Source organism: Passer domesticus, chromosome 3 (assembly GCF_036417665.1).
Source record: "Passer domesticus isolate bPasDom1 chromosome 3, bPasDom1.hap1, whole genome shotgun sequence".
NCBI classification, from domain to species: Eukaryota; Metazoa; Chordata; class Aves; order Passeriformes; family Passeridae; genus Passer; species Passer domesticus.
Genome location: NC_087476.1, coordinates 14,575,020 through 14,598,049, shown reverse-complemented (window position 1 = coordinate 14,598,049; position 23,030 = coordinate 14,575,020). Strand labels below are relative to the sequence as shown.

At 40.6% G+C, this 23,030-nt stretch overlaps 1 protein-coding gene across 3 annotated transcripts in view; it reads left to right on the top strand.

Moving 5' to 3' along the window:
- Window positions 1-285: 285 nt before the first annotated feature.
- The window catches only part of LPIN1 (lipin 1), a 48,602-nt gene continuing 25,857 nt past the window's right edge, over window positions 286-23,030 (top strand). Inside the window, exons 1-8 of one of the 3 annotated variants that reach the window (XM_064411922.1) lie at window positions 286-522; window positions 10,021-10,221; window positions 11,527-11,622; window positions 12,839-13,176; window positions 13,530-13,649; window positions 19,014-19,143; window positions 21,053-21,362; window positions 22,812-22,905. In XM_064411922.1, coding sequence (XP_064267992.1) covers window positions 10,030-10,221; window positions 11,527-11,622; window positions 12,839-13,176; window positions 13,530-13,649; window positions 19,014-19,143; window positions 21,053-21,362; window positions 22,812-22,905 — 1,280 coding nt within the window. In that variant the 5' untranslated portion in view covers window positions 286-522; window positions 10,021-10,029. Of the gene's footprint in view, window positions 523-4,654; window positions 4,674-10,020; window positions 10,222-11,526; window positions 11,623-12,838; window positions 13,177-13,529; window positions 13,650-19,013; window positions 19,144-21,052; window positions 21,363-22,811; window positions 22,906-23,030 lie in introns of those variants that run through there. The other 2 variants (XM_064411921.1, XM_064411920.1) reach the window with 2 other exon arrangements.

Here is a 23,030-nt window from a genome sequence, read left to right as displayed (position 1 = left end):
CAAGGAAGCCACTATCAGGTGGAAAAGCTTTATTTCATCGCATTTATTTAAAGCGACAAAGCGTCTGACGCTGACAGACGTGTTCCCGATGGCGATGAATGCTAGGCTCTGGCAGCCCAAGCGACGCCTATCGGGGACCTGCCTTTGCTCAGCCTGGGCTCAGCGATTCTCTTTCCCATTCTCCGCTTTTCCCAGCTAGGAACCTGACCCGCCGCCGGCCGCAGGATCACCCCACACGCCGCGCCTCGGCCGGGGGATCACCCCACACGAGCGCGCCACAGCCCCGCCCCGGCCCGCGGCGGCTGCGGCAGCTCCGGCCCCGGCGGGCGAGCGGGCGGGGCTGGCCGGGCCCGGCTGTGCCCCGGCTCCGCCGCGCCTTCCCCGGGCCCCGCGCTGCCTCCCCCCGGCCCCTCCTCCGGGGCGGCACCGCCGGGCGGCCCCAGCGGCCCCGCAGCGTCCCGCGGCCGCGGCGCGCACAGAGGCGGCGGCGAGCGGAGCTGCGGGAGCCGGCCCGAGGCAGAGGTGGGTGCCGGGGCTCTGGCGGCCTCTGCGGGAGGAGGGAGGCCCTTCCTCCTCCGGCTGCCGGCGGGCAGGGAAGGCAGGGCCAGGAGCCGCTGAAGGCAGCGGGTCCGTCCGGCCTGGGCATCCTGGCGGGGCTCCGGGCGGCTGCCCGCATCTCCTGCCCGCATCTCCTGCCCGCATCTCCTGCCCGCATCTCCTGCCCGCCTTTCCTTGCGGAGCCGCCTGGCTCTGGGCAGTGACAGCTGCGCCCCGGTTGCTGGGTGTATCGTGCTGGACACTGCTTTGTGCACGGGATTAGAGGCAAGATGTGATGCTTTCCAGGCGTCCCCTCAGAGAGAGGCACTTTGCGTGGGGATCTCGGGTTTGGGTCCGTCCCTCGCCGAGCTGTGTGAGCTGGTGGTGGCCAGTGCCCTTCTGTGTGCTGCTGCTGCTTCCCCTTTGGCTTTAGGAATTTTGCTTCTCTTTGCCTGGCAGCTGCTGATGCAAATCGCTGCATTACGTCCCTGTTTCACTAATACTTTCCCTGAGCCTGAACAACGACAGCAGTAACAGGACAGAGGGATTTAATGACATAGCAGAGCCTGGCTAGCAGCAATGCAATGGCTACACGGGAAACTAAACTTTCAGATATTTTGTATTTCTTTTATGTTATCCCCCCAACAGTTACTATTTTTCTGTTGATTAGACTGTCTCCTCTACATTCAAGAAGCAAAACTAAAAGCAAATGTGACTTGTGGGGAGGAGACAAAACACTGCATTATTGTTATTCCTGTCAAATAGAGGAATTGCGTAGAGGTAGTATCCCAGCCTTGATGTTGCAGACCATCTAGAAGATAATTTTTCTTTTCACATGCAAAGTCATAAGCCTTGATACATCTTTTGATCGCTAATTTGGCTCCTAGTCTGGAGAGTGTTTAGAAATTGTTTATTTTCTGGATAGCTTTATCTGTGTCCCTGCCTCTGCTGTCTCAGGAAGCAAACACTGGTAAATGCTTAGTGTTCACATACAAGTTTTTGTTGTCATCAGTGCGCTGTTAGAAGTTAGATAGGTGAACTCCTGTTACGGTAAAATGAGCCTGCTTCCATGAGGAGAACTGGAGAAGAACTGGGTAGACAGTGAAGGCAATCAGATGGAAAATGCTCAACATAAATATGTTATGATTTTAGGCATAAAGTCATGGAAATAGGCTCTAATGGTTTTAGATGATTTCTGCTCTTCTTATAGGTCCAGCTCACTAACACACATGCAGACTACCTGATAATATTTGCTTACCTGATGTAGTGGGGCCTATTAGTAAGGGAGTTGGGCAAGTTTTAGTCATTGACCCTTTTCCATTCCTGAGCATGTGCAATGTATGGGTTTGTTTATCTGTGCCCATATATGCACACAGCAGTCATTAAAACCAGTTGAAATACAGTAAAATCTCACTTTAAACTCTAAAAATGCAGAAATATGGAGTCTAATGAATGAATTTGTTTTCCAGTCCTGTTGAAAGAAAGCATGCCAAGTCATGTGAACTGTTGGTATAGAGTAGAACTACTGCTGTTTTTCCACTCTGATTTATATTCCCTGACTGACATCAGAACAGTAGCACAGGACAGCACAATACATGACTTACCATCTATTGTCAGCTACTTCAAAAGTTCGTGGTTTCAGGCATCAGTTTGTGCTTTTCAATTGGTTGTAAAGTTTGAATTCCTTTATGCAGGGTCAGTCTAAAGGGGTCCAGTCCTTCTGTATGTTCCCTCAAAGCATCTCCACGAGAAGTGAAGCACTGTACAGTTGGGAAGTTAAGGTACAGTGGGACCAAGGGGAATGTGGAAGCTCTCCCAAGAAATCTCTGGGAAAGGAATAGACAAGTCTTGAGATAGGATTTCAGGACTGCCTGGAATTTCAAGAGATGCCTTGTACTGTGCACTGCTGACTCTCAGTTTCCCTCTTTGTTTGGTAGTTGCAATTGTATGGGTATGTGGTGAGTCAGATCATCCCATTGGTCTAGCTAGAAATTATTTTTTCTGGCTTTAGTGGTGTTACTTTTCAGTGCTGACAGAAGGGCAAGATTTAGGAGAGCGTGGAATCTGCAGGTGGGAGGTTGGTGTGGGGACTGTGGTTGTACCCTTCAGCTGGCCTTGAAATAATTTTCCTGGACTCTTGGGTTCCAGTTTGATACCCTGACTGTGGGGCTTTGGGCCAGTTGTTTTGAACTTTGTTTGAATATGGGGATTCACTGCAGGCAAGTTTTGAGTCTTCAGTTTGAATTTTTTTGATTTTAGATGCTCTCAAGAAAATATTCTTTCCTTTACAGGGACTTAATGAAGTATTGCACTGTGTAAAGTTTTAATCTTTGAAATACAGGCAATACCAGAACCAGAGGAACAGTCATGTCGTATTCAAAGTCCATGACTGTGAGTGAGTGTGAGTGGGGTGGGTTCCTGGAGGGACAGGCAGCTTGGAAGATAAGTTTGACATTTGATCCATTTGACTCTCTGGCTGTTTTAAGAAGTCACAATCTTTGGCACTGGCCTTGGGTAACTTGGAATAGAAGTCAAATAGTTCCTAATAGAATAATCCCAACCCTGAAATATTTCTGGAGGTTTGACTGGCAGGAAGCACAATGCTCTTTACTCTGGTGTAGAGCCAGCCACAGGCTGAATTTTGCTTTCTGATGTGGGACATACAAGTGAGCTGCACCTGTCTCCCAACTGACCAGATGTACTGCCAGATCACCTGCAGGAATATGGTCTGTCCCTGCAGCTGTGACTATGGGGAAGTCTGGAATAATTGCGAGTATAATTGGACTTGGACAGAGTTTACCCTCTTGTTTACAGAACAACCAAAGTCACACTGCTCAGCAGAGTGCTCTGGAGTCCTCTCTCAGCAACTTGTCCAAATTTGAGTCATGGCTGCTTGTGGCTCCCTTTCAGGTCATGTGTCCAGGTTTCCTTTCCCAGGAAAAAAAGAATATGCAAGGAGAGTGTTTGTCTGTGTCTCACTTGGGTGTGCTTGGCCTGCTGCAGTTGGGATATAGCCACAGTGGTAGACCCTGCCTGCAACCAATGGGAGCTACACCCTCTGAGATAAAAGCCTCAGTAGCTTGCCCAGAGTTATGTGGGTATCCTGTAGGAAAGGGGAGGTCTAAACTGAAGTCTCCCAAAGTCCCATGCAATGTCTTCATAGCTCCTCTAGAGAAAGTAAATCCAGGCTCTGATTTTACTCTGGAAAATGCACAAGTTTGGGGTTCTGCCTGGGCACTTGCTCAGAAAGGTGGGCTGGGAATTCATGGCAGTAACTTTAGGTTGAATTGATGTAGGAAGTCACAAATACTTAAGAAAAAGGCTTCTGAGAGTTTTTAATGATTTTCAGTTTCCTATCTGAAATGGCTTAAAATACTAAGGTATTTGAATGTGATGACCAAACAGTGACTTTACAGTGTGTTGACACTTTACTAATAAACAAAAGTACATATTTTAAAAATGATAGAATGATAGTTATTAAGAGCTTTTATAGTTAATAAGTCAACATTACTATGGTTGTTGCACAGACATGAGGGGCTAAGCTTCATTTTGGAAATATTAATCTAGAAAATCTTCATCTGAAATATTTTCTTATCTCCCTTACATTTTTATCATGAATCCTTTTTAGAACATAACCTCTGAAACTGTTTTTCATGGTAAAGAATATGTCAATAGTAAAATTCCGTTAGTTGCAGTAGAGGGATTAAGTGTTCAGTACTGCAGACAAAACTGAATTGTTTCAGTGTCAAGAATAGAAATACTTGATATGCAGTGAGTGTTCATAAGCACTGACTTTGAAGTATTATAATTTACTTACTATTTTTTGTAGACGAATAATTTTCTTGAAGAGGCCACAGTCATATTCCCAAATATAGTCCGGTCTCTGTAGCTTTACATCTTCAAAACAGAAACCAAGGGCAGGTCAGGGGAGATGGACCAGGTTTGTAAAGTTGTCATAGTTTCAGTGTCAGCAGCAGTGCTGCAGTGATGTATTTTAACTGAACACTGGCCCATGAATTTTTATCTTCTCTTCACCATTTCACAACCTGTATGGAAGTTCTTAGGAGGAAAATTGATTTGTTTTCTGCTTATGCCCATCACTTCAGCCATGAACCAGGGTCTCATCATCATATCAGGTATTAAAAGTGTAACTGAAATATTTTTCTGTGTTTTTGTGGGTTTTTTTCTTTGTGCTGTGTTTAACATTGCTAAAAATCTTCCTCTCCTGGCCTGCACAGCCAGTCCACAATCATAACCATAAAGCCTTAGAGAGGGGGCTGAAAGAGACCTAAATGTTGCCAAAGCTCATTCTGGGTGACCAGACCAGCTAGAACCATCTATTCTACAAAGCTGTGTAAAGCTTTAAAAGAAGGTGACTGCTTCTTTTAAGCAGTCATGGGAATAGTGCCCAGCCCATCTTAGCTCCTTAGCTGTGCCTTGGAATTGCTGGGAGAGTGCTTATTGGCCTGTGCCTCAAAGAGGCAGATTTTGAAATGTACCAGAAGCAGATTTTGAAATTGAAATAGATTCAGTAGAGATGTCCAGACTGTAATGGTCAGGTCTGTGGTGGGATGTGGGTTGATTTATTGCCTTGGGCACAGGTAGAGCAACAGTGTCTTTCCCAAAGGTTGCAGTTGCCTATTTTTAAATCAATCCCAGCAAACATTTGTCCTGTTTTCAAAATGTTCTGCATTGGAAATTTCATATCTTCCAGAGGAAGTGTGTTTTACTTTTTAATTACCCTTATAGCATGCCACCTAAATCAACTGTCAGTTTTTAGAGCATATTGAATAGCACTTGCATCCCTTAGTAATTTAGATATGTGTGGATATCTAATCTATTATTCATTAATGTGGCAACTGATGAGATACCAGGTATTGCAAAAGGAAAAAAGGCATTTAGTTTCTATGATTTTCAGTGTTTTATTTTGAAAATTGCAGTAAAGAAAGATGAAATGGTAAGGGGAAGAGGAGCTGTGAAAAAATCCCCAGAAAAACAAACAACCAAAACCATGCCACAAGGGGTACAATTACTGGCTTTTCCAGTGGAATTAGAACATAGTTTGGTGTACCTGTATGAAAGAAGTGGATTATCTAGATGACAGTGTGTTTGATCTTACTGTGGCATCCAGCAGAATGGGAGTTTAAAGAATTATTTATTTTGTTAGGTCAGTCTTTCCTAAGTGAATAAATCAGTTAATAATAAGGGAGATCACCAGCTATTTATTTTTTACTTATTTTTCCACATGATGATAAATTCTGAAAATTGGTTGCTGTCTTTAACAATCAAAAGAGTTGGAAATTTTTTAGGCTTTCTGGAAGGTGATGCTAGTTAGATTTACATTTAAAATTATACTAGAAAATACCTTTAATTTTATAATAGATGCAAAATATAGGAAATGTCTTCTGGCAAAGAACAAAACTCAAACCATTTGAGAATCCTGACAGAAGCAGTACAGACTGTTCTCACTTGCAAGCTTACATCAAAGGATTCTGAATTTTCCCAGCATGAAAAAATATTCTGTGTCCACTAGCAGGGTATGAGAACAGGAGTTTTACTAAACTGAGTATAATGAACAGGCAGGCACTGGGGGTGTAACCCATGATGTAAACTTGTGTTTACTGCTGAAGTTGCTGCTGCCTGGGTCAGTAAGTGAAAGACTTCTTGGAGCAGCCAGAGTGAAGTGTTGCTCCAAAACCACATCCAGTCCCTCTGGGGTTTGAGGAGTGTTGGTTTCCTGGAGTGCTGACATGGCATGGATCAACTTTAGATTCAGAGTACAGACTTACAAACCTCAGATCCAAACAATCTCAGCTTTGGTTGGCATGCATAAATGCTGGGGTACAGGGCCTAAACCATCAGAGTTTAATTTCTGAACTCTTCCCCATTTTAACAACAGCATCTTCTGTTCCCTACATTTTAATAATAAACCCATTTTTTTAAGTTTATTGAGGAAGTGGGGTTTGTGTGATCCGTCTCCCAGTCTGTCTTTGAATTCCACAAAGACTTTGCTGTACGTGCCAGGTCCAGCCCAGCTTGAGAAGAGTGTCCACTACCAGCTCACAGTTTGAATGTGGCACTTTTTAAGAGATTTCCACTGTATGGAAGCAAGCTGTGCTGAGCTGTTTGGCCTCAGAGCTTGTGGATGGTATCCAACTTTTCTAATTTGTGGGTATAAAAATAATCTTTGTGTCCAATGACAGGGCAGGCAAAGTAGGTAAGACTTGTTGTGAGCAAGAAGAGTTGCAAAATTCTCTGTTTAGGATTTTAGGCGCCCAGCTGGTGTAACTGGTGTAAAGAGGATGTGAGAGTCCTCTTGTTTGGATTGTCTGCCCAGAACTCTCCCAAACACTGAGGGTTTGTAGACTGTCCCAGCAGCTCCTTCTCCACTGAGGAAGTCGTGGATGTTTTGCACCTAGAAGTTTTGTTACTTCAGCAGACCAAGTATTAACTGGGGTGAACTTACTTTGTAATTTTGACCCCAACTGTACCTGTATTTGCATTTAATTTAGCTCAATAGAAATGTGGGGTTTTTTGTGCTTTAGGTTGGAAAAATTGCCAGTAAAAACTGAAGTATTTTTCCACAGCAAAGGGGTGATTTTAAAAGTTTGCTTGTATCTGTCACCCTGGAGGCTGACTTCTGAACTTAGATTTGTGCCTCTGTCATGCCAGCTTTTTAAAGAGTTTAGATGGTGGCCCCCAAGATAATTAGGGGCTTAAGACCTTATGACTTAGAAGCAGAGGCCAAGAAAACTAGTTTTATTTGTTCTTCAGAATACTCAGTTACTTTTTGGGGGTATGGAGGAAACAGTTGGGATATAAGAAGTGCACAGTGGTAGGACAAGAGGCAGTGGCACAAGCTGCAACAAGGGAAACTCATGTATTATGGAGAAAATTTCCTCTGTGAGGACAGAGATACATAGGATCAGGAGAGTAGAAAGGCTGAGAAATCTCTGTCCTGAAGACACTGAAAACTCTGCAGGACCAAGGCTGTGGGCAGCTTTGGGCAGGTGTTTGGACCAGGTGGCCTTTAGAGGTCTGTCCAACCTGCTGTGGTAGGGTGTGGCGTGAGTTTCAAGTGCTGTTCCCTGTGAAACAGCTTGCCACTAGATTTGCATTCAGGAAGGTGATGTTTCTGGTGTATAATAGGACCCCAGAAGTGCTGATGCCAGTTCAGTGCCGGAGAAAGGAATATAATTGCCATGAAGGTTTTGTGTATTGGTTTTTCAGTAGGTGGCACTTTCTGGATGCCTGAATTGAGGCTGTGCAGAAACAGCCCTCACTTCTGCAAACACTATTTAGGGATTATTCTTCCATTAGTAAACATCTGTCCTGGTTTTGGCTGAGATAGAGGTTTCCTCCTAGTAGCTGGTATAGTGCTATGTTTGGGATTTAGGATGAGGATAATGTTGGTAACACATTGCTGGTTTAGGTGTTGCTGAGCAGTGCTTACATTATGTCAAGGATTTTTGGTAGCTTATGTCCTGCCAGTGGCAGGGCTGGAGGAGCCAGCCTGAGAAATTGTGAGGGGACACAGGCAGGGTAGCTGATCCCAACTGGCCAAAGTGAGATTCCATACTGTAGGCCATCATGCCCAGAATATAAACTGGGGGAGGAAACTGGCCATGGGCTGCTGCTTGTGGAATGGCTGGGAGCTGGTCGGTGGGTGGTGAGCAATTGCATTGGTCATCACTTGTTTTGTATGTTGAAATTAGTTTGTTCTTTTTATTATAATCTATTATCATAATTTTTATTACTTTTTTCCCTTTCTGTTTCATTAAACTCAATTTTTTAGCCCATGAAGTTTATCACTTTTGCTTTTCTGGTTCCCTCACCCATCCTGCTTAGGATGGGGAATTGGTTGTGACTGAGTGACTGTGCGGGGCTTTGTACACTGAATACTTAGAAAATCAAATATAATTTTTTGTTAAGTTAGTGCCTAGTTTTAGTTTTAAACTTTTTGTGGTTCTACTCCCCAGCTGTCGGATGGAGAAACCATGATTGCTTTTCAGGGACAATGTAGTGATCACTACCATAAATAATTCTTCCTTCACAGCACAGTTTATGTCCTGACCCATGTATTGCAACAGAAGCAGAGAAGATAGCAAAGCCTCAGTCCACACAATGTAGAGGGACTTTTGAAAAAAAAACACAGGTGAACATTAGTTAATTAGAACAGCAGTGCATGGAAGAAAACTGCCTTAATTGTAGCATTTCCTAAATTTCTGATTTTTTTTTTTACTCTAGTGCTTTCATGGTATTCTTTAAATAGTGTTTTGTTTATAACTGTAAATCACAGTTAAAAGTTGGAGCCATTTTACAGCATCTTTTTTGTTTTTTATGAAAGAACACAGCTGAAAGAGTCTCTATTGTAGCAGATGCTGCTGCTGTGCAGTGACTGTCTCATGCTCTGAGCTCAGTGCTGTTCTCATCACTATCAATGGGAGTTTCAGCATTGCCTACCCTGCAAATATCACTTTTATTGATGTCCAGGTGCTGTAGTACAGCCTGGCAAAGAACTTGTGTGTGAGTCTTATGATCCATCCTGCGTGCACAAGGACTTTGATGAAACCAGTATCTTGGAATCTGCAAGAGGTGCTGGAAAAGTAGTGAAAACAATAGCCACTGGAAGTCTTTAAAACCTATACTGTTCAGGAAGGTATCTGCTTAAATTCACTCATATTTTGAGAACCATTGAAAGACTTTTTTAAGCATGTCTAAATATGCATGTTAGTAATTTCTGGGGGACTAAATATATTGAACAGGACATGTATTAATAATGTGGAAGCAGCAAACTAAATGCTAAATACTAAAGTGTAGGAGCAGGGGAGATAAAGCAAAGCACTTCAACCTTCAACATAAGTGTAATTTTTAATAACACTGCAGATAATGTTTAAAAAGGCTGTTTGAAACAAGAACAGTAAAATTGCATTAGGAAACAATGTTCAACCTTAATGCATAACTAATGTCTGAATCCATCATAATAACCTTTTAATGGGAGAAGTTACTGTAATATGGGAAAATAGACTTTGCCTTTAGTGTGGTGTAAAATTAGATATGCTCAAAGCTATTCACTTGCCCTGCCTTTAAAAGCCTGTGGAAATACACAAAAAAAGTATTTCTGGTTTAGAGGGCACAATAAATGTTAGGAGGAGATGTTATTCTGGAAGTAATGTTTTTCTCCTTAGAGATAATTGGGATACATTTGAGCTTCAGTCTCAAAGTTTGACAGTGGTTTTGAATTCAACTGATTTTAATGAACTTTTGAAAGTTGTTACAATTTTCTGACTTACAAGGTCCCTTTTGTGTTTCAGCAGCTTTCTACAAACATGCTGTAAATAAATTGGGTGGGAAATCCTGGTTTTTGTGCAAAATTGTTAATTTGTTAATTGATACCCCACTGCAGGATTCTCCATCTCTCAAATGTCTCTGAAATACAAGGCAGGGATCAAAATCCAACTTTTTCCACCTTTTGCCTTTCAGGTCCAAACCATGAATTACGTTGGACAGTTAGCAGGGCAAGTGTTTGTAACAGTGAAGGAGCTCTATAAGGGTCTAAACCCAGCCACACTGTCAGGATGTATCGACATAATTGTTGTACGTCAGCCAGATGGAAATCTTCAGTGTTCCCCTTTCCACGTTCGCTTCGGGAAAATGGGAGTGCTACGTTCCAGGGAGAAAGTGGTAAGAAAATGTGGCAATTTTTATATGTCCTGTCTGTGAGTTAACTGTAATAGCATGGAAGTTACTGAATGTTCTTTGGTCTGCTAGTTGAGGTTTTCTTTAGGCACCCTTTATAAAGAGCCTGAATTAAGTTAAGCTTCAGTTAAAATGGTTGTTACTGATTCTTGCAGTTCAGAGCATAAGACATATTATAGTCAATGTAAGACATTGACTATAAAAAAACAAAACTAGCCATGAAATTTGTAATATTTAATGTTTAATAAAGCAAAATTAGCAAAATGTGCTAATTTGAAATTATACTAGATTTCATTAGTGACTCACTAAAACCCCTTTCTTTGTTCAATGACATGTTCAATGATAGTTCCAAAAAGGGAGATATTAGTAAGTAATATTTTCAGATAATAGAACCTTGAGGTTAATTGAAGCTAGAAAAAAACAGTGAGGATCTTGAAATAAATGTAACTAGGCTGAGTGACCTGGTAGTGTATCAGATGTGAAGTTACCAGTGTAACAGATTGTTTTAGAAAGTAATTTTTCATTCAATAGAGTCTACATTCTAATGTAGCTAGAATTTTCAGCAGAAAGATCCTAAAGTCAGCATGGACATTGTTCAATTCTTACTTGGATCAGAAAGAAATTCCAGTATTTAGAATCAGTAAATGTTGAAATATATTACTGTGCCAGTAATGTATTGTGTCCTGAAATAGACTTGTAAACTTGTACAAGTCTCCAAAAAATTTACAGTGAAAATGGAGTTGGTGGCAAGCATGGTTATAGTGAAAGAGAGAGAGATCTTCCTGAGAAGAAATGGAGATAGTTAGGGCTGCACAGTGATATGATAAATGTGTGGAAGGAATAGTCACAGGAATTGAATGTAAAATTAATTTTCTCATTTGTGTTTCTCATAGTTTAAAGAGAAGTCTATTTAATGAATTTGAAAGACAACATATTAAGAATTTGCATTTGGAAGTACTTCTAGCACAATTAAAAAGTAGGCTATGAATTAAAAAAGCAAATAGATTTGTGTGGCAAGTGAAGCATTCAGAATTGCATTTAAAAATTCAGAACTTTATGTAGACTATAAGCCTTTCTGAGTAGAGGAGCAAGGTATCAGTGAGCTGAACAAGTTAGAAAAACATTTTTGTAATTGATTGCTTCGTGAAGAGATACTGAAAGAAAAAGAGTAGGTCACTATTTCCTGTTTATTGTAATGTTTCCTACACTTCCCTAAGAAGCATTTACCCAGTGCCAGCATCAGGACTAACTTTCTTTCCATATAGAAATAATATATTTATTTCCTTCTAGGTTGACATAGAAATTAATGGAGAGGCTGTAGATTTGCACATGAAACTGGGAGACAATGGGGAGGCCTTTTTTGTGCAGGAGACGGATAATGATCAGGTAAGAGTAAAAATTACTTTTAATTCATTGAAAATCTGATGCTGGCTCTTCAGAGTCAGTTTTGAGTTTAGGAATTTTGTTGAAAAATATACTTTTATCCATTTTATAGTTTTGAAACTTTCTGGACAATTTTCTGCTATGAAGATGTAATGCTATGGTGTTAGTTTAGAATTTTTTTAAAATTGCTGAGATTTGAAAAAGCTGAAGATAATAATATAAGTGAAAAGTAAATAATTTGCATGCCAGTGTGTGAACAGAAATGGCAACTACAGAGTTCACATGCTTCAGTCATGTGTATGAGAGGTTAATGTCCAGGGACCTGTTTTTTGTAGAAATCTTTAATTTGAACATATGCAGCAGACTGCCAGTAAAAGTGCACATACTCTGTAAACATCTGTGCACACATTAATTCTGGTGCTCCTCATAAACATGATCTCACAACTATTATTCATGTGGGACTGTATTTAAATGAGAATGTCTGCTGTTGAGCTGTGGTGAAATACTGGTCCATAATTTTTCCATAATAAATTACGGTCACAGTAACTTTGAGTAGTCCACATGTAATATAATATAAAAAAACTTCTGCAGCCATTTCTCTGCATATATCCCCAATAATTTTTTCACTGTCCAGAGTAGGATGAGTGTTCAAATTCCTGTTCTGAGTATGATATTACCAGTTTCAGGTGAGAGTTTTGTGAATGTGCATCTCTATACCTCTATTTTTAAAATGTTTTTGTGGTAACAATTATTTGGTGACTGAAAACTGCTGGAAATACTTCCCAGAATGTCTAGAGATGTGTATATATATGATTGAATAGTAGGGTGTTTGTGTGACCTAATTATAAACCATTGACCTATCTGACTACTATCTGTCATCTGTGTTGTGAAGGGGCAGGTTCGAAACTTAAGATTTTGTTTCTGCTCTGTGTCTTACATGAGGTGGACAGAAATGTGTGCTGTAGCCTGGCCAATATAAGATGCTCAGAGGAAGCTCTATTAAGAGTATTGTCCCTGGTTTATGTAAGGAGGTGCAGCTATGGAAAAAATTCCACATACCGTAGGAGCATAATGAGTATCCAGTGTCTAATCCTTGTTATTTTTCTGAGGAGTAAATAACTTAGATTTTGGTAATTTGTGCATAGGTTGCCAGTTGTATGACTAACATGCCAGCTGTATGAGCTAACATGTTTTATGGTTTGAATTTTTTCTTTTTCAGGAGGTGATTCCTTTTCATCTCTCCACATCTCCCATTCTGTCTGAGGGGACTGCCTTAATGGAATCCCAGCTGAAGAGGAATTCCATAGACAGGATACGAAACCTGGACACCAATGCATCCTCACAAGTCCCACCCCAGGCCCATGGATCCCAGCCTTCTACTGAAGCATCTCCAGTCTGTAGCTCTGTGAAAAAAAGGAGGAAGAAGAGGAGGAAGTCAACTCATAAAATAGACAGCTTAAAAAGAGAAGACACACATGGAGACACATCAGAAGATGAAGACATGTTTCCCATAGAGATTAGCTCAGAGGAAGAAAAAGAGCCATTGGACAATTCAAGGTATCATAGTGGAATTGAGATATGTAATGAAAACCTGGGTTAATGTTGCAGTCCATGCTTTCCAGCAGTAATTTCTAAGTCAGAACATATGGCTGATGAATGTGTTACTTTAAAAATAAAGCTTTAGGCTAGAAAGCTATTGGAAATGTTAGTAATTAAAGTAATGAAAATGACATTAAAAACATAAGAATCTTCTGTGGTGTTGTGAACTAGATGGTTTGAATCACATAATATTTCTTTATCTCCTTTTAGTTCAGGTTATACTAGTTCTTTGTGATAGGGTTTATAGCTGAGGTATATGAAAATTCAGTAACCAAATGTTTTTTAAATGTTACTTCTTTCCTCCTATTTAGGATCCCTGTTCCAGATGTATTTGTTGATGATGTATCTGACATAAAGGCTCCTGCAGTTTCTGTGCTTTCTCAGTCTGCACCTTACGCTCATTCAGATGGAGAATGGTCACCTCTTCAAAGGTATTTTTTCTGATAGTACAGTTCTAGATAGTACACTAATTTTAATTTTTCCATTAATGTCTTCTAGGCGAGTACTTTATGGAGTCTCACTAAAGATTTTGATATACCATTATTAGATGAATACTTTTATATTTTTAATAAGCTAGTCTACCAAAGCATCAGATTGGCTTTGTCCTTGGTGCAGCAAATGCATACATAAAAATGCAGGTCCATAAATTCTGAAGAACATTTTTATCTGTTAATGCCACAGTTTGGATATAAATACTGTAGAGAGGAGGAATGTTTTGTGAAATCTGAATATTTGCCTGATGCACACACCCTGTAAGGACTTCGGTGAATGTAGGTTTATAAGTCTTCAGTATTTTGAGTGTAATCCTTTAAAAAATTTCCTAGATAGGAGTTAATATGAGGAGGAGTTTTCATGTCACTTTTAATATAGATATGATATATTTACTGTGTGAAAAGAGCACATATAGTAGTTGGCATACTTTATCCTGTATGTGTATTTGTGTGCATGTGTATTCCTTTCATGTCAAAACAGAGCAGTTTGTATTTCCCTTTTTGTGTCTGTCAAAAAGGGACAATTCTTTGCTCAATGCATTGCACTATAATTCCAGTTAGGTCTGTGTGTGTGCCCTATGCACGTGTGCTCCACATCGCCCATGCAGACTGCTGGAATGGAGCAATATTCACAAGATCTTGTCCTAACAAGTCTTACCTCAATATCCTGCCTTTGTAGTTGAGGGGCAGAGGAAGGGAGTGTGAGGAGATTATTTCAGGGCAATGGCTAAATTGAACTGTTTTGAATTGCATTCTGGAAGAAACATTGTCCACTGCCTGTAAAGCTTAATGTGATTGGCTTCACCAGGCTGCTGATAGCATTTGTCAATACCCTACCCTTTCCATGGCTTTTGGAACTGTGTGTTCTGTTTGTTTCTTGATTGCAGTATCCTGGATTTTGAAAACTCTCAATGTAAAGTCAGCATTTGTGTAACTAATACACAAAGAGTTTATGTTAATCAGCACATGTGAATATAATGTCTTTCTTTCTCCCAACATGCTCTGCTGCCCAGTAAGGCTATAGATTGTACAGGGCCAACCATTCTCCTCACTGTTCCAGCAGATGGAGGCCTATCTAACTCTTGTCCTCAACAATCTTCTCACTTTTCTCTTCCAGACAGGTAGAACAGTTGTCCTCCCTCTTTTCTAGACTACTTTTTAATCCTTTTAACACTTTATTATATTTTTACCACATTAAGACTATGTGAACTGCTGTTTTATTTATAGCTGTACTGAATGCTAACCCAGACACTTTGAAAGTGGCATTGGAAAACACTTTGTCTGCTTGCTTCTTTGTGTGCAAACCATCCATTGAAAGAGGGTGGCTGATACAAAATTATGTCAGTGAAAGTCTGGGTTAAAAATGGAGATCATTAAGATGATAAAAAACCCAAAAAGCTAGTGAATTAATTCCTCTGAAGACTGACATTTCCACATAGCTTTTTACAATCAGTGTGTATTTTAATGACATTTTTATCCCATGGTTTTCCTGAGTTGTTTGCTTGTGCATGGATTGCTAAAAGCAAAACAAAAACCTCAGAGATTAAGTGAGCAATAAAAAATGCAAACTTTATAATGGGAGGAGCCCCATGCCAAAAGAAAACCTTTCTCTCTAGGCATTTGCAGTAGTGTATGATTCCTCTTTTCCACAGAGCTAAAAGTGGATACAGACACTTTCTATGTTATCTTAAATTCAAGAAGTCTCAAGATTCTGTAGTCAAGCTCTTTCACTCCATTCAGTCAGTGGAGAGAGGTCACAGCAACATTAAAAAATTTGAAGTAGTAGAAAATGACCTCTACAATTCTCCATTAATGCTGGGAACGCTTTGAGTTAAACATCAGGCTAAATTATTCCTTGGTTATATCAACATAGTTGCTGTACTAGGTGCCTAAAGCCATATCAAAACTGATAATCTTGAGGTTTTCCCAGCTTCTAGGTCTGCCTTCTTTAACCTGACCATGTTGCAGCACCAAGTCAAAATGAGATATTCAAAACCGTTCTCCTTAGCACGTTCTCATGGCAGGGAAGGGCAGGAGCACAGGGTGGGATGGAGCAGTGATGTGCTCTGGGTGCTTCATGAACTTTTTTCTGGGGTTCAGCTGTCTTACAGACTAGGTAGACATTTAAAGTGCTATGGCAACTTGTCTAAGTGAGGCTCTGTGTTTGCAGCTGTTGAAAGAAGTGGTTGGTGGGTCTTTCAGCAATTTTTTTCCCTCTGTGTGAAGTAAGGAATGCTATTATGGCCACCTAAGTGGTGCTTCAGAGGCTCTCAGTCATTGCTGTGACATGTGCATGATGTAGGCCTCTTTCCTTCTGTTAATCTTTTATCACATGCACTTTTTGTCACACAAGACAGGGCTTTTTCTCAGGTCATATTGCTGCTTTTTCAGGGATCTCTTTGCTTCCAGTGGAAAACACTACAAAGATCATTGTAGTCTGTTATTGCAGAACTGCCAACTACAGGCAAGTTCAATGTTCTTTGTCATTAGATTAGATTAAGTGCAATCACAGCTGTTAAAGATTATATAGGACAGTGATACAAATATTCTATGGGATGTGAATCAGAGATGCTGATCTAAATACTTGAAGTTTCCCTTCCTTCTTGTGTACTGTTGACAGGATGGGTGGCTCTGGTTTGATCTGCAGTATCTCAGCAATCTGTGCAAGGCAAGGCGATTTCAGCTGGGCTGAGTCAATGCATAACTTAAGGACACAGGAATTGCAAGACATAGTTCAGCCCAAGGCAAACCCAGACCACTGGGCAGCCGTTGCAGCAAGAGCCTTCACAGAGCGGAGCTCTGCTGCTTGAACATACCCGTGTCTGTGAGTGCTGCATTTCTGGTGCTTTCATTGTGTCTCTGAGAACAGAAATCACAGTGCTGAGTAACAGCTCGGGCTCTTCCCCACTCAGCTGTGTGTACAAGGCAACTGTATTTTCAGGGAAAATTATGGAGAAGACCATGTTTCCTTCCACCCCAAATCTGTTTTCGTACTGCAAAATGCAGAGGTTCTACCCAAGTTTAAGCAATACCTCTCTTCTCTCAGGGTGTCTGAGTAAGTGAGCTTGGGCTGAACAAAGATTGGAGATTTTTCTAGGTAAATAATAGGTATCTTGGAGGTTAAAATGTTGTAGTGCACAGGGTAAGTAAGACATGAAGTGACAATGCTTCCTTGAATCTAGATATTTTAGGCTTAAAGGAGCAGTAGGAGCATTATTGCCTAGTGAGATTTTCTGAAGTGCTCAGGCTACTGATTACCCATGTTTCAATGGCCTCTAAGTATGGAACATACTGCAAATCCTACAAACTTTTCAGTGGGAGATTTAGAAGTTGCTGAGAAACCCACTAGGCAATTTTTAATCCTTAGAGTTTGAAAATACTTTTGAAATCGCACTGTATTGATTCCTTTGTCTGTCAAATTACAGGTTATACCCTAAAGACAGATAAAAAATGGAAATTCTTAGGCCCTAAAAAGATGGCTTATAAATTTTATAATTTAATTAGGTAACATAAATAACTGTAGCTAAAATGTCCTAGTGTCTGTCCATATTCAAAGTGTATTTTACTGCAGAGTGGAAAACAGTGAATAATGTAGATAATAAAGTTGCTGTTGTTTTGGATGTGAATATGAAGTAATTATTTTGCTGTGATCAGTGAATTCCCTACCAGCTGGCTCTACAGGACATTGAGAGAGGGAGACTTTATAACACCTTCCAGTAGCTAAGGAGAGGAACTTTTCACATGGGCATGTAGGGACAGGACAAGGAGCAATGGTTTTGAACTGAATGCTTGGACTTTTGGCAAGAAATTCTTCACTGTGAAGGTGTTGAGGCACTGGAACAGGTTGCCATGAAAATCCCTGGAAGTGTTCAAGGCCAGGCTGGATGGGGCTTTGAGCAACCTGGTTTCGTGGCAGGGTGATTGGACTAGATGTAATGGAGCCATTACAAACCTTTGTATGATTTTACCTTTACGTAAATTCCTCATGTTTGATTTATTCTTTATTTTTTCTGAATAAACGGAATATCCACACCAGTTTGGCTCTTTCATAGAACTGTAGAATCACAGAATGATTTAGGTTGGAAGAGACCTTAAAGATTGTCTTGTTCCAACCCTCCTGCTATGGGCAGGGACATTTTCCACCAGGCCAGGTTGTTCAGAGTGCCATTCAGTCTGGTCTTCAGGGATGGGAAATTCACAGCTTCTCTGGGCAACCTGTGACAGTTCCTCACCACCCTCTCAGTTTTTTGTCCACAAGCACCCTCAAGTAATTCTTCCCAGGTCTGCTCTCAGTCCATTCTCTGCCCAGCTTGTATTGCCTCGTCTCAGGCATAGCACCATGCACTTGGCCTTGTTAAATTTCATGGAGTTAGGCACTTCGTCAGATGGAAGCCTTTTGTTTTAAGAATGAAAGTAACTCAGTTTGATTTAGGAATGTTGTGGATTCTTTTGTTTTTTTTAGTTTTTAAATCAGGATTGGATGAGTATACCAAGATGTTGCAGTTCAGATAAAAAACGCAAGCTTTGTTCAGGAGGTTTTGGGGGAGATTCTATGACCTGTGTTACACAGAAAGGCAGAGCAGATAATCTGAATTTTTCCTTCTGTCCTTGAAATCAGTGATTCAGTATTTATTAATGGCTGACTTGACATCACATTCTTGACTTCACCACATTAAAAATATGCTATAAGCTGATAATTCACTAATTAGTTTATAAATATTTATTATCAAGTAATTATCAAAACAAATAGTTGAATATGTTTCAACTGAAAGGGTTCAAATTCTTTGTGTAGCTCTCCTGCTGTTTTCCTTATAAACATCCATCCAGTGGTTGAGCTGAACAAGTTAGAAAGGAGTCAACTGGATTTCTTAGATTAAAGTATAACTTAGGTGTCTTGTTGATGTTGTTGACCTTGTTGATAAGGTGTCTTGTTGATGTGAGTAATTTCTGAACTTTGCATACATTACTCATTTCCTGCTGCTGCTGGTACCATTCCCATTCTTTTTACCATGCGGAAAACCAAAAACCCTCCTGAAATCAGGTCCAGTGTTCTTGTTCTATCTCTTTCAGCCTCTCCAATACTACTTCTCTGACAGCACTTACTGAAAAAGGGATGAGACCTCTGAATGCCAGTGTAAGAAGATCCTGAACTCTTCAAACTATTTTCTATGCTTTCATATCTTCAGATGGCTCTTGATTATTTCAGTCTTCAATTCCTTGTATTGGTGGGCATCAGTTTGGAAAGCACTCGGTGTGTTGTGGTTACTTTTGCTTTTGTAACATTTTTTGTTTGTTTTTCTTTAGCCCATCAGATTCACGTCCTCCTACTCCTCAAAGTGACTCAGAATTAGTCAGTAAACCTACAGACAGAAGTGGACTGAAGGATAATCCCCACATGCACTGGGCATGGGGAGAGCTGCCCCAGGCTGCAAAGGTATCCAACATAAGTTCTTTAATTCCCGCTAGCATCTCTTGTGCTTTAATAGGGCATGTATGCTTAGTATACTGCAGACTGATGAAGAGGAAATGGATCATGGTTTTACCTAAAATTACAGTGTTTTATGTAAGATAATTGAATCTTACTCACAGGAGGTATGGGAAAGTATCTTGTGGCATGGATATTCTCAGTACTGATGATATACAGTAGAAAATGAAGATGTAACTGAGACACAGTCTTGTAAATGTTAGTAGCTTAAAAACAAAAAATCAAACCCAATGTCCTTTGGTAAATCACTGAAATTCATAAATTATCTTAAATGGAAATTGGGTGCCTGGTATTAGCAATCAGATTCACAGAAATGAAAATGGGCTGCTTCAGTACAAAAGCATCCAAGAGAACACCTGCAGTTCTGTATCTGTGGATGTGCAGACGTGCTGTTCTCTTGGCTGATAGGACTGGCTTGGTGCCTGTCTCCTCCTGGAGCCATTTGTCCCAGTTAGGTGTGGGATCTGCAGCAGGCAGTGTCGTTTCCAGTGCTGCACAGAAACTGTGGGCAGCTGCCCACACTGCAGGCTGGTCAGGTGCTGGCTGGCTCCTTGTGACAGCTCCTGAGGAGTCACAGCATTCACACAGGAAAGGGAGCCTTGGGGTATGCATGTGCACCAGGGTATGAGAGGTAGAGGTCAGGTTTCAGTGGAACGCTGCAACTATGGGGGCTGGGATAGTGCAGAGTTTGGCACCTCCTGCTGAAGGCTGGCTTCTCTGCAGAAGAACTGCAGGAGAGATGGGCTCACACACAGTATAAAGAGGAAGAATTGCTGCTTTTCAGGCCAGGGAAGTAGGTATCCTGTTCAGAAAGACTTCTGTGTTCTGGAGATGGCACCAGAATTATAATGGCACTATTGTAATTTGTTGTAATTAATTCTCTGTTGGTAATTAGTGAAAAAGGGGGGTGAGAATCCAGAATTCTTAATTTCTTTAGAGGAGCCTTACCTCTCCTTTAATATGTCAGTGATGAGCTGTCTCATCACCTCTGCACTTTTCTCCTCCCTGTGTACATTACAAGAAATTTGGGAGCTATTTTCTGCTCAAAGAGAACTGATTTAAGTGCATGGGTCCATGCAGGAGTTCCAAATTGGCAGTTGCAGTCTAGAATGGAGGGTTTCCTGCTAGGAAATTTAGGTGTATCTTTCATATTGCAGTCACACACCCTGGTGTGTATTGCAAATCTTACTCCCAGAGGCTTTTCTCTATGCATTCCCTGTCTATGTCCCAAGCTATTCTGATCTTGTCATACCTGAACTGGGTGTCATACTTTGGCTGCTGTTGAACTTCATGTAAGAGTTGTTTGCCTGCTATGACATGGAGGTTATAGCAGCTGTGCAGCTGCTGCTGTAGTTCAGCCCCTCTCTGTCCCTCTGTAAGAACACTTCCTGTCCCACACTCAGAGATCTGGAATTGTTCCTATAAAGCGTTTTAAATTCTAAATCTGGGGATTTGGCAATGTCCTGGTTCCTGAGACCATTTTGATTGTGCAAGGACTCCAGTCTGCACCACCTTCTCTTGTTTGTCAGGTTTACTATCTGAGGGAAAGCCAGGATTTTCACAGGAAGAGAAGATGACAGGGTGAGAGGTGGGATGCGCAGGTGAATGGAAAATGAAGACTGTAGAGTACATTGCAGAAAAAAATTTTTCCTGGCCCCAAGATACAAATGAATTTTGTACAAACATACAGCAAAGAGATCTTTTGAATACTGTAGTCTCTATCTCTGTGTTGGCTTTCTGCTGTAGTTGGTCATCCTGACAGTCTGATCTCATGGGAGTGAACAGAACAGATTGAACTCTGACTATTGTATTTTTTAAGGGCTTTTCTTTGTAGTAATCTGTTAATTTTTCCTCACAGGCCAGTTCTCTGCTCAAAGCAAAGGAGCCCAGCATGGCAGATGTAAATCCTTCTGAAAGCACTCACTTTCGGGTCATCCAAAATTCTCCTGTAGAGGAGTTTAACACAGTGTCTCCTCTGCCTGCCCTTGGACAAGCAGATGCAGCAATTGCTGATGAAAATGAGCCCTTACCAGCTGAGACAAATAAGCCAGAGGCAGAGCTGCCAGGAGCAGCTGAACCCCCATTGCCTGCAAATGAAGAAATAAAGCAAGCTGCAGCTTGCTCAGCCCAACCGACTGGCAAGACGGATTCCCCTTCCAGAAAGAAAGGTAAAGGTGTTCATCCTGCACTTTTATATGCATGACTTTATCTTCAAATTTCATGGTGATAAAACATCTTATTGCCATATAAATGAATCCATGCCCTGAAGGCACTTTCAGATCAGAAAAGGAATAAGTTTTGGAATGAGCCTTCAAACCTGAGTTGTACATCAAGCTGTTCACATGAGATATGTATTAGAAGATTCTTCTTGGTCTGAAGTTGTTGGCAGCTCTGTGCATATGAGCAAGACTACAAAACTTGCTCCATTTGGCAGATTTGGGGATTTCACTTTTATGTATAAGCAGATTCACCTGAGTGTTGTGTTGCTGGTAATTGTGGGAACTCTCTGTTCTAGTGCAAAGTTGTATTATGTCTTTTGCACAATGAACAGATTTGCCATAAAATAAGGTGCTTTTGTTTTACATGCCTTTCAGTTCTGTGTGGTACATATCCTGTCCTGAATATGTGAAATATAACTTCATCTGCTTTTCTCTCCTAATTTCTGGGCTCTATTTCCATGATATTTATAACAAGTGAACAAGTGTTAACAATCTTCACATGAAATTTATTTGCTTGCAACTGTTCTCTTTTAGAGCACTGATTATTCCATAATTATGTAAGCTCTATATAAGCCTAGTTTGTGCAGCTGCTTTTTAATTAGTAAACATACAAGTTTCTTGGCCTCTTCTTCATGCATTTCACTGTCTTTGAAAACAAAAAATGACGTGTTTCTCTGCTTACTATTCAGTCCTTGTATAGAGATTGCTTTTGTGATGCTTGATGTTGGAAATAGAGACAGTGAGAAGTTGTGGGTTTGAGAATGAATTCCAAATTAGGTTTTGGCCATACAGTGGTTACTTATCTAGGTGTACTGGCAACAACAGGACAGTGGTGGCTCTGTGTTGGTCCCAGTGACAGGCCTAGAAGGGGTGTGTTGTCCCCAACAGTGGTGCATGTGCACACACAGCACATCAGCTGTGTGTGCTTAAAAGTGAGTTGCCTCCATAATGAGCCAGTTATAGTGTGTTAGTGACTATATTTTAGTCTGTTATTTCCTTTTGTCAAGGAGGGATGTAAGATCAGTTCTCAAAGGTTAAATGTTCTGACTGCCATGCTGTGATAATAGGCCTATGCAAATACTTAGAAGATTTTCCTTTTGCTGTTTTTCTCTGGTGACCACTGACTTCTGATTCGCAGTGGTTTTGTCTGGGATAGGGAGTCTTTGGCATGTCTCAAAACTAGTCCTCTGCTGTCCCAATTTGTTAATTCATAGTTTGAACAGTGTATATAAACTACTTGTTTTGAGATTTTTGACAGTATCATTTTGTATAAATACAGTTCACAAACTGTTACAACTTTCTGATTTTTCAGTCTTAAAATGAATAGATGAACAGTAATAACAGTGCTATATTGTTACTCAGAAAATATTAATTAATTATCTGTTCTGTCCCTTACAGATAAACGAAGTCGGCATCTTGGTGCTGATGGTGTCTATTTAGATGACCTCACTGACATGGATCCAGAAGTTGCTGCACTTTATTTCCCCAAAAAGTATAAGTCTTTTTCTTATATTTTTACTTTTTAAAGAGAGATCAAACTCTTCATTGCCAATCAGATAAGATGTCTTTTTCAGGGTTCAAGCAGAGATGAAGGCAGAAGGAAAGTAAAATTTCATT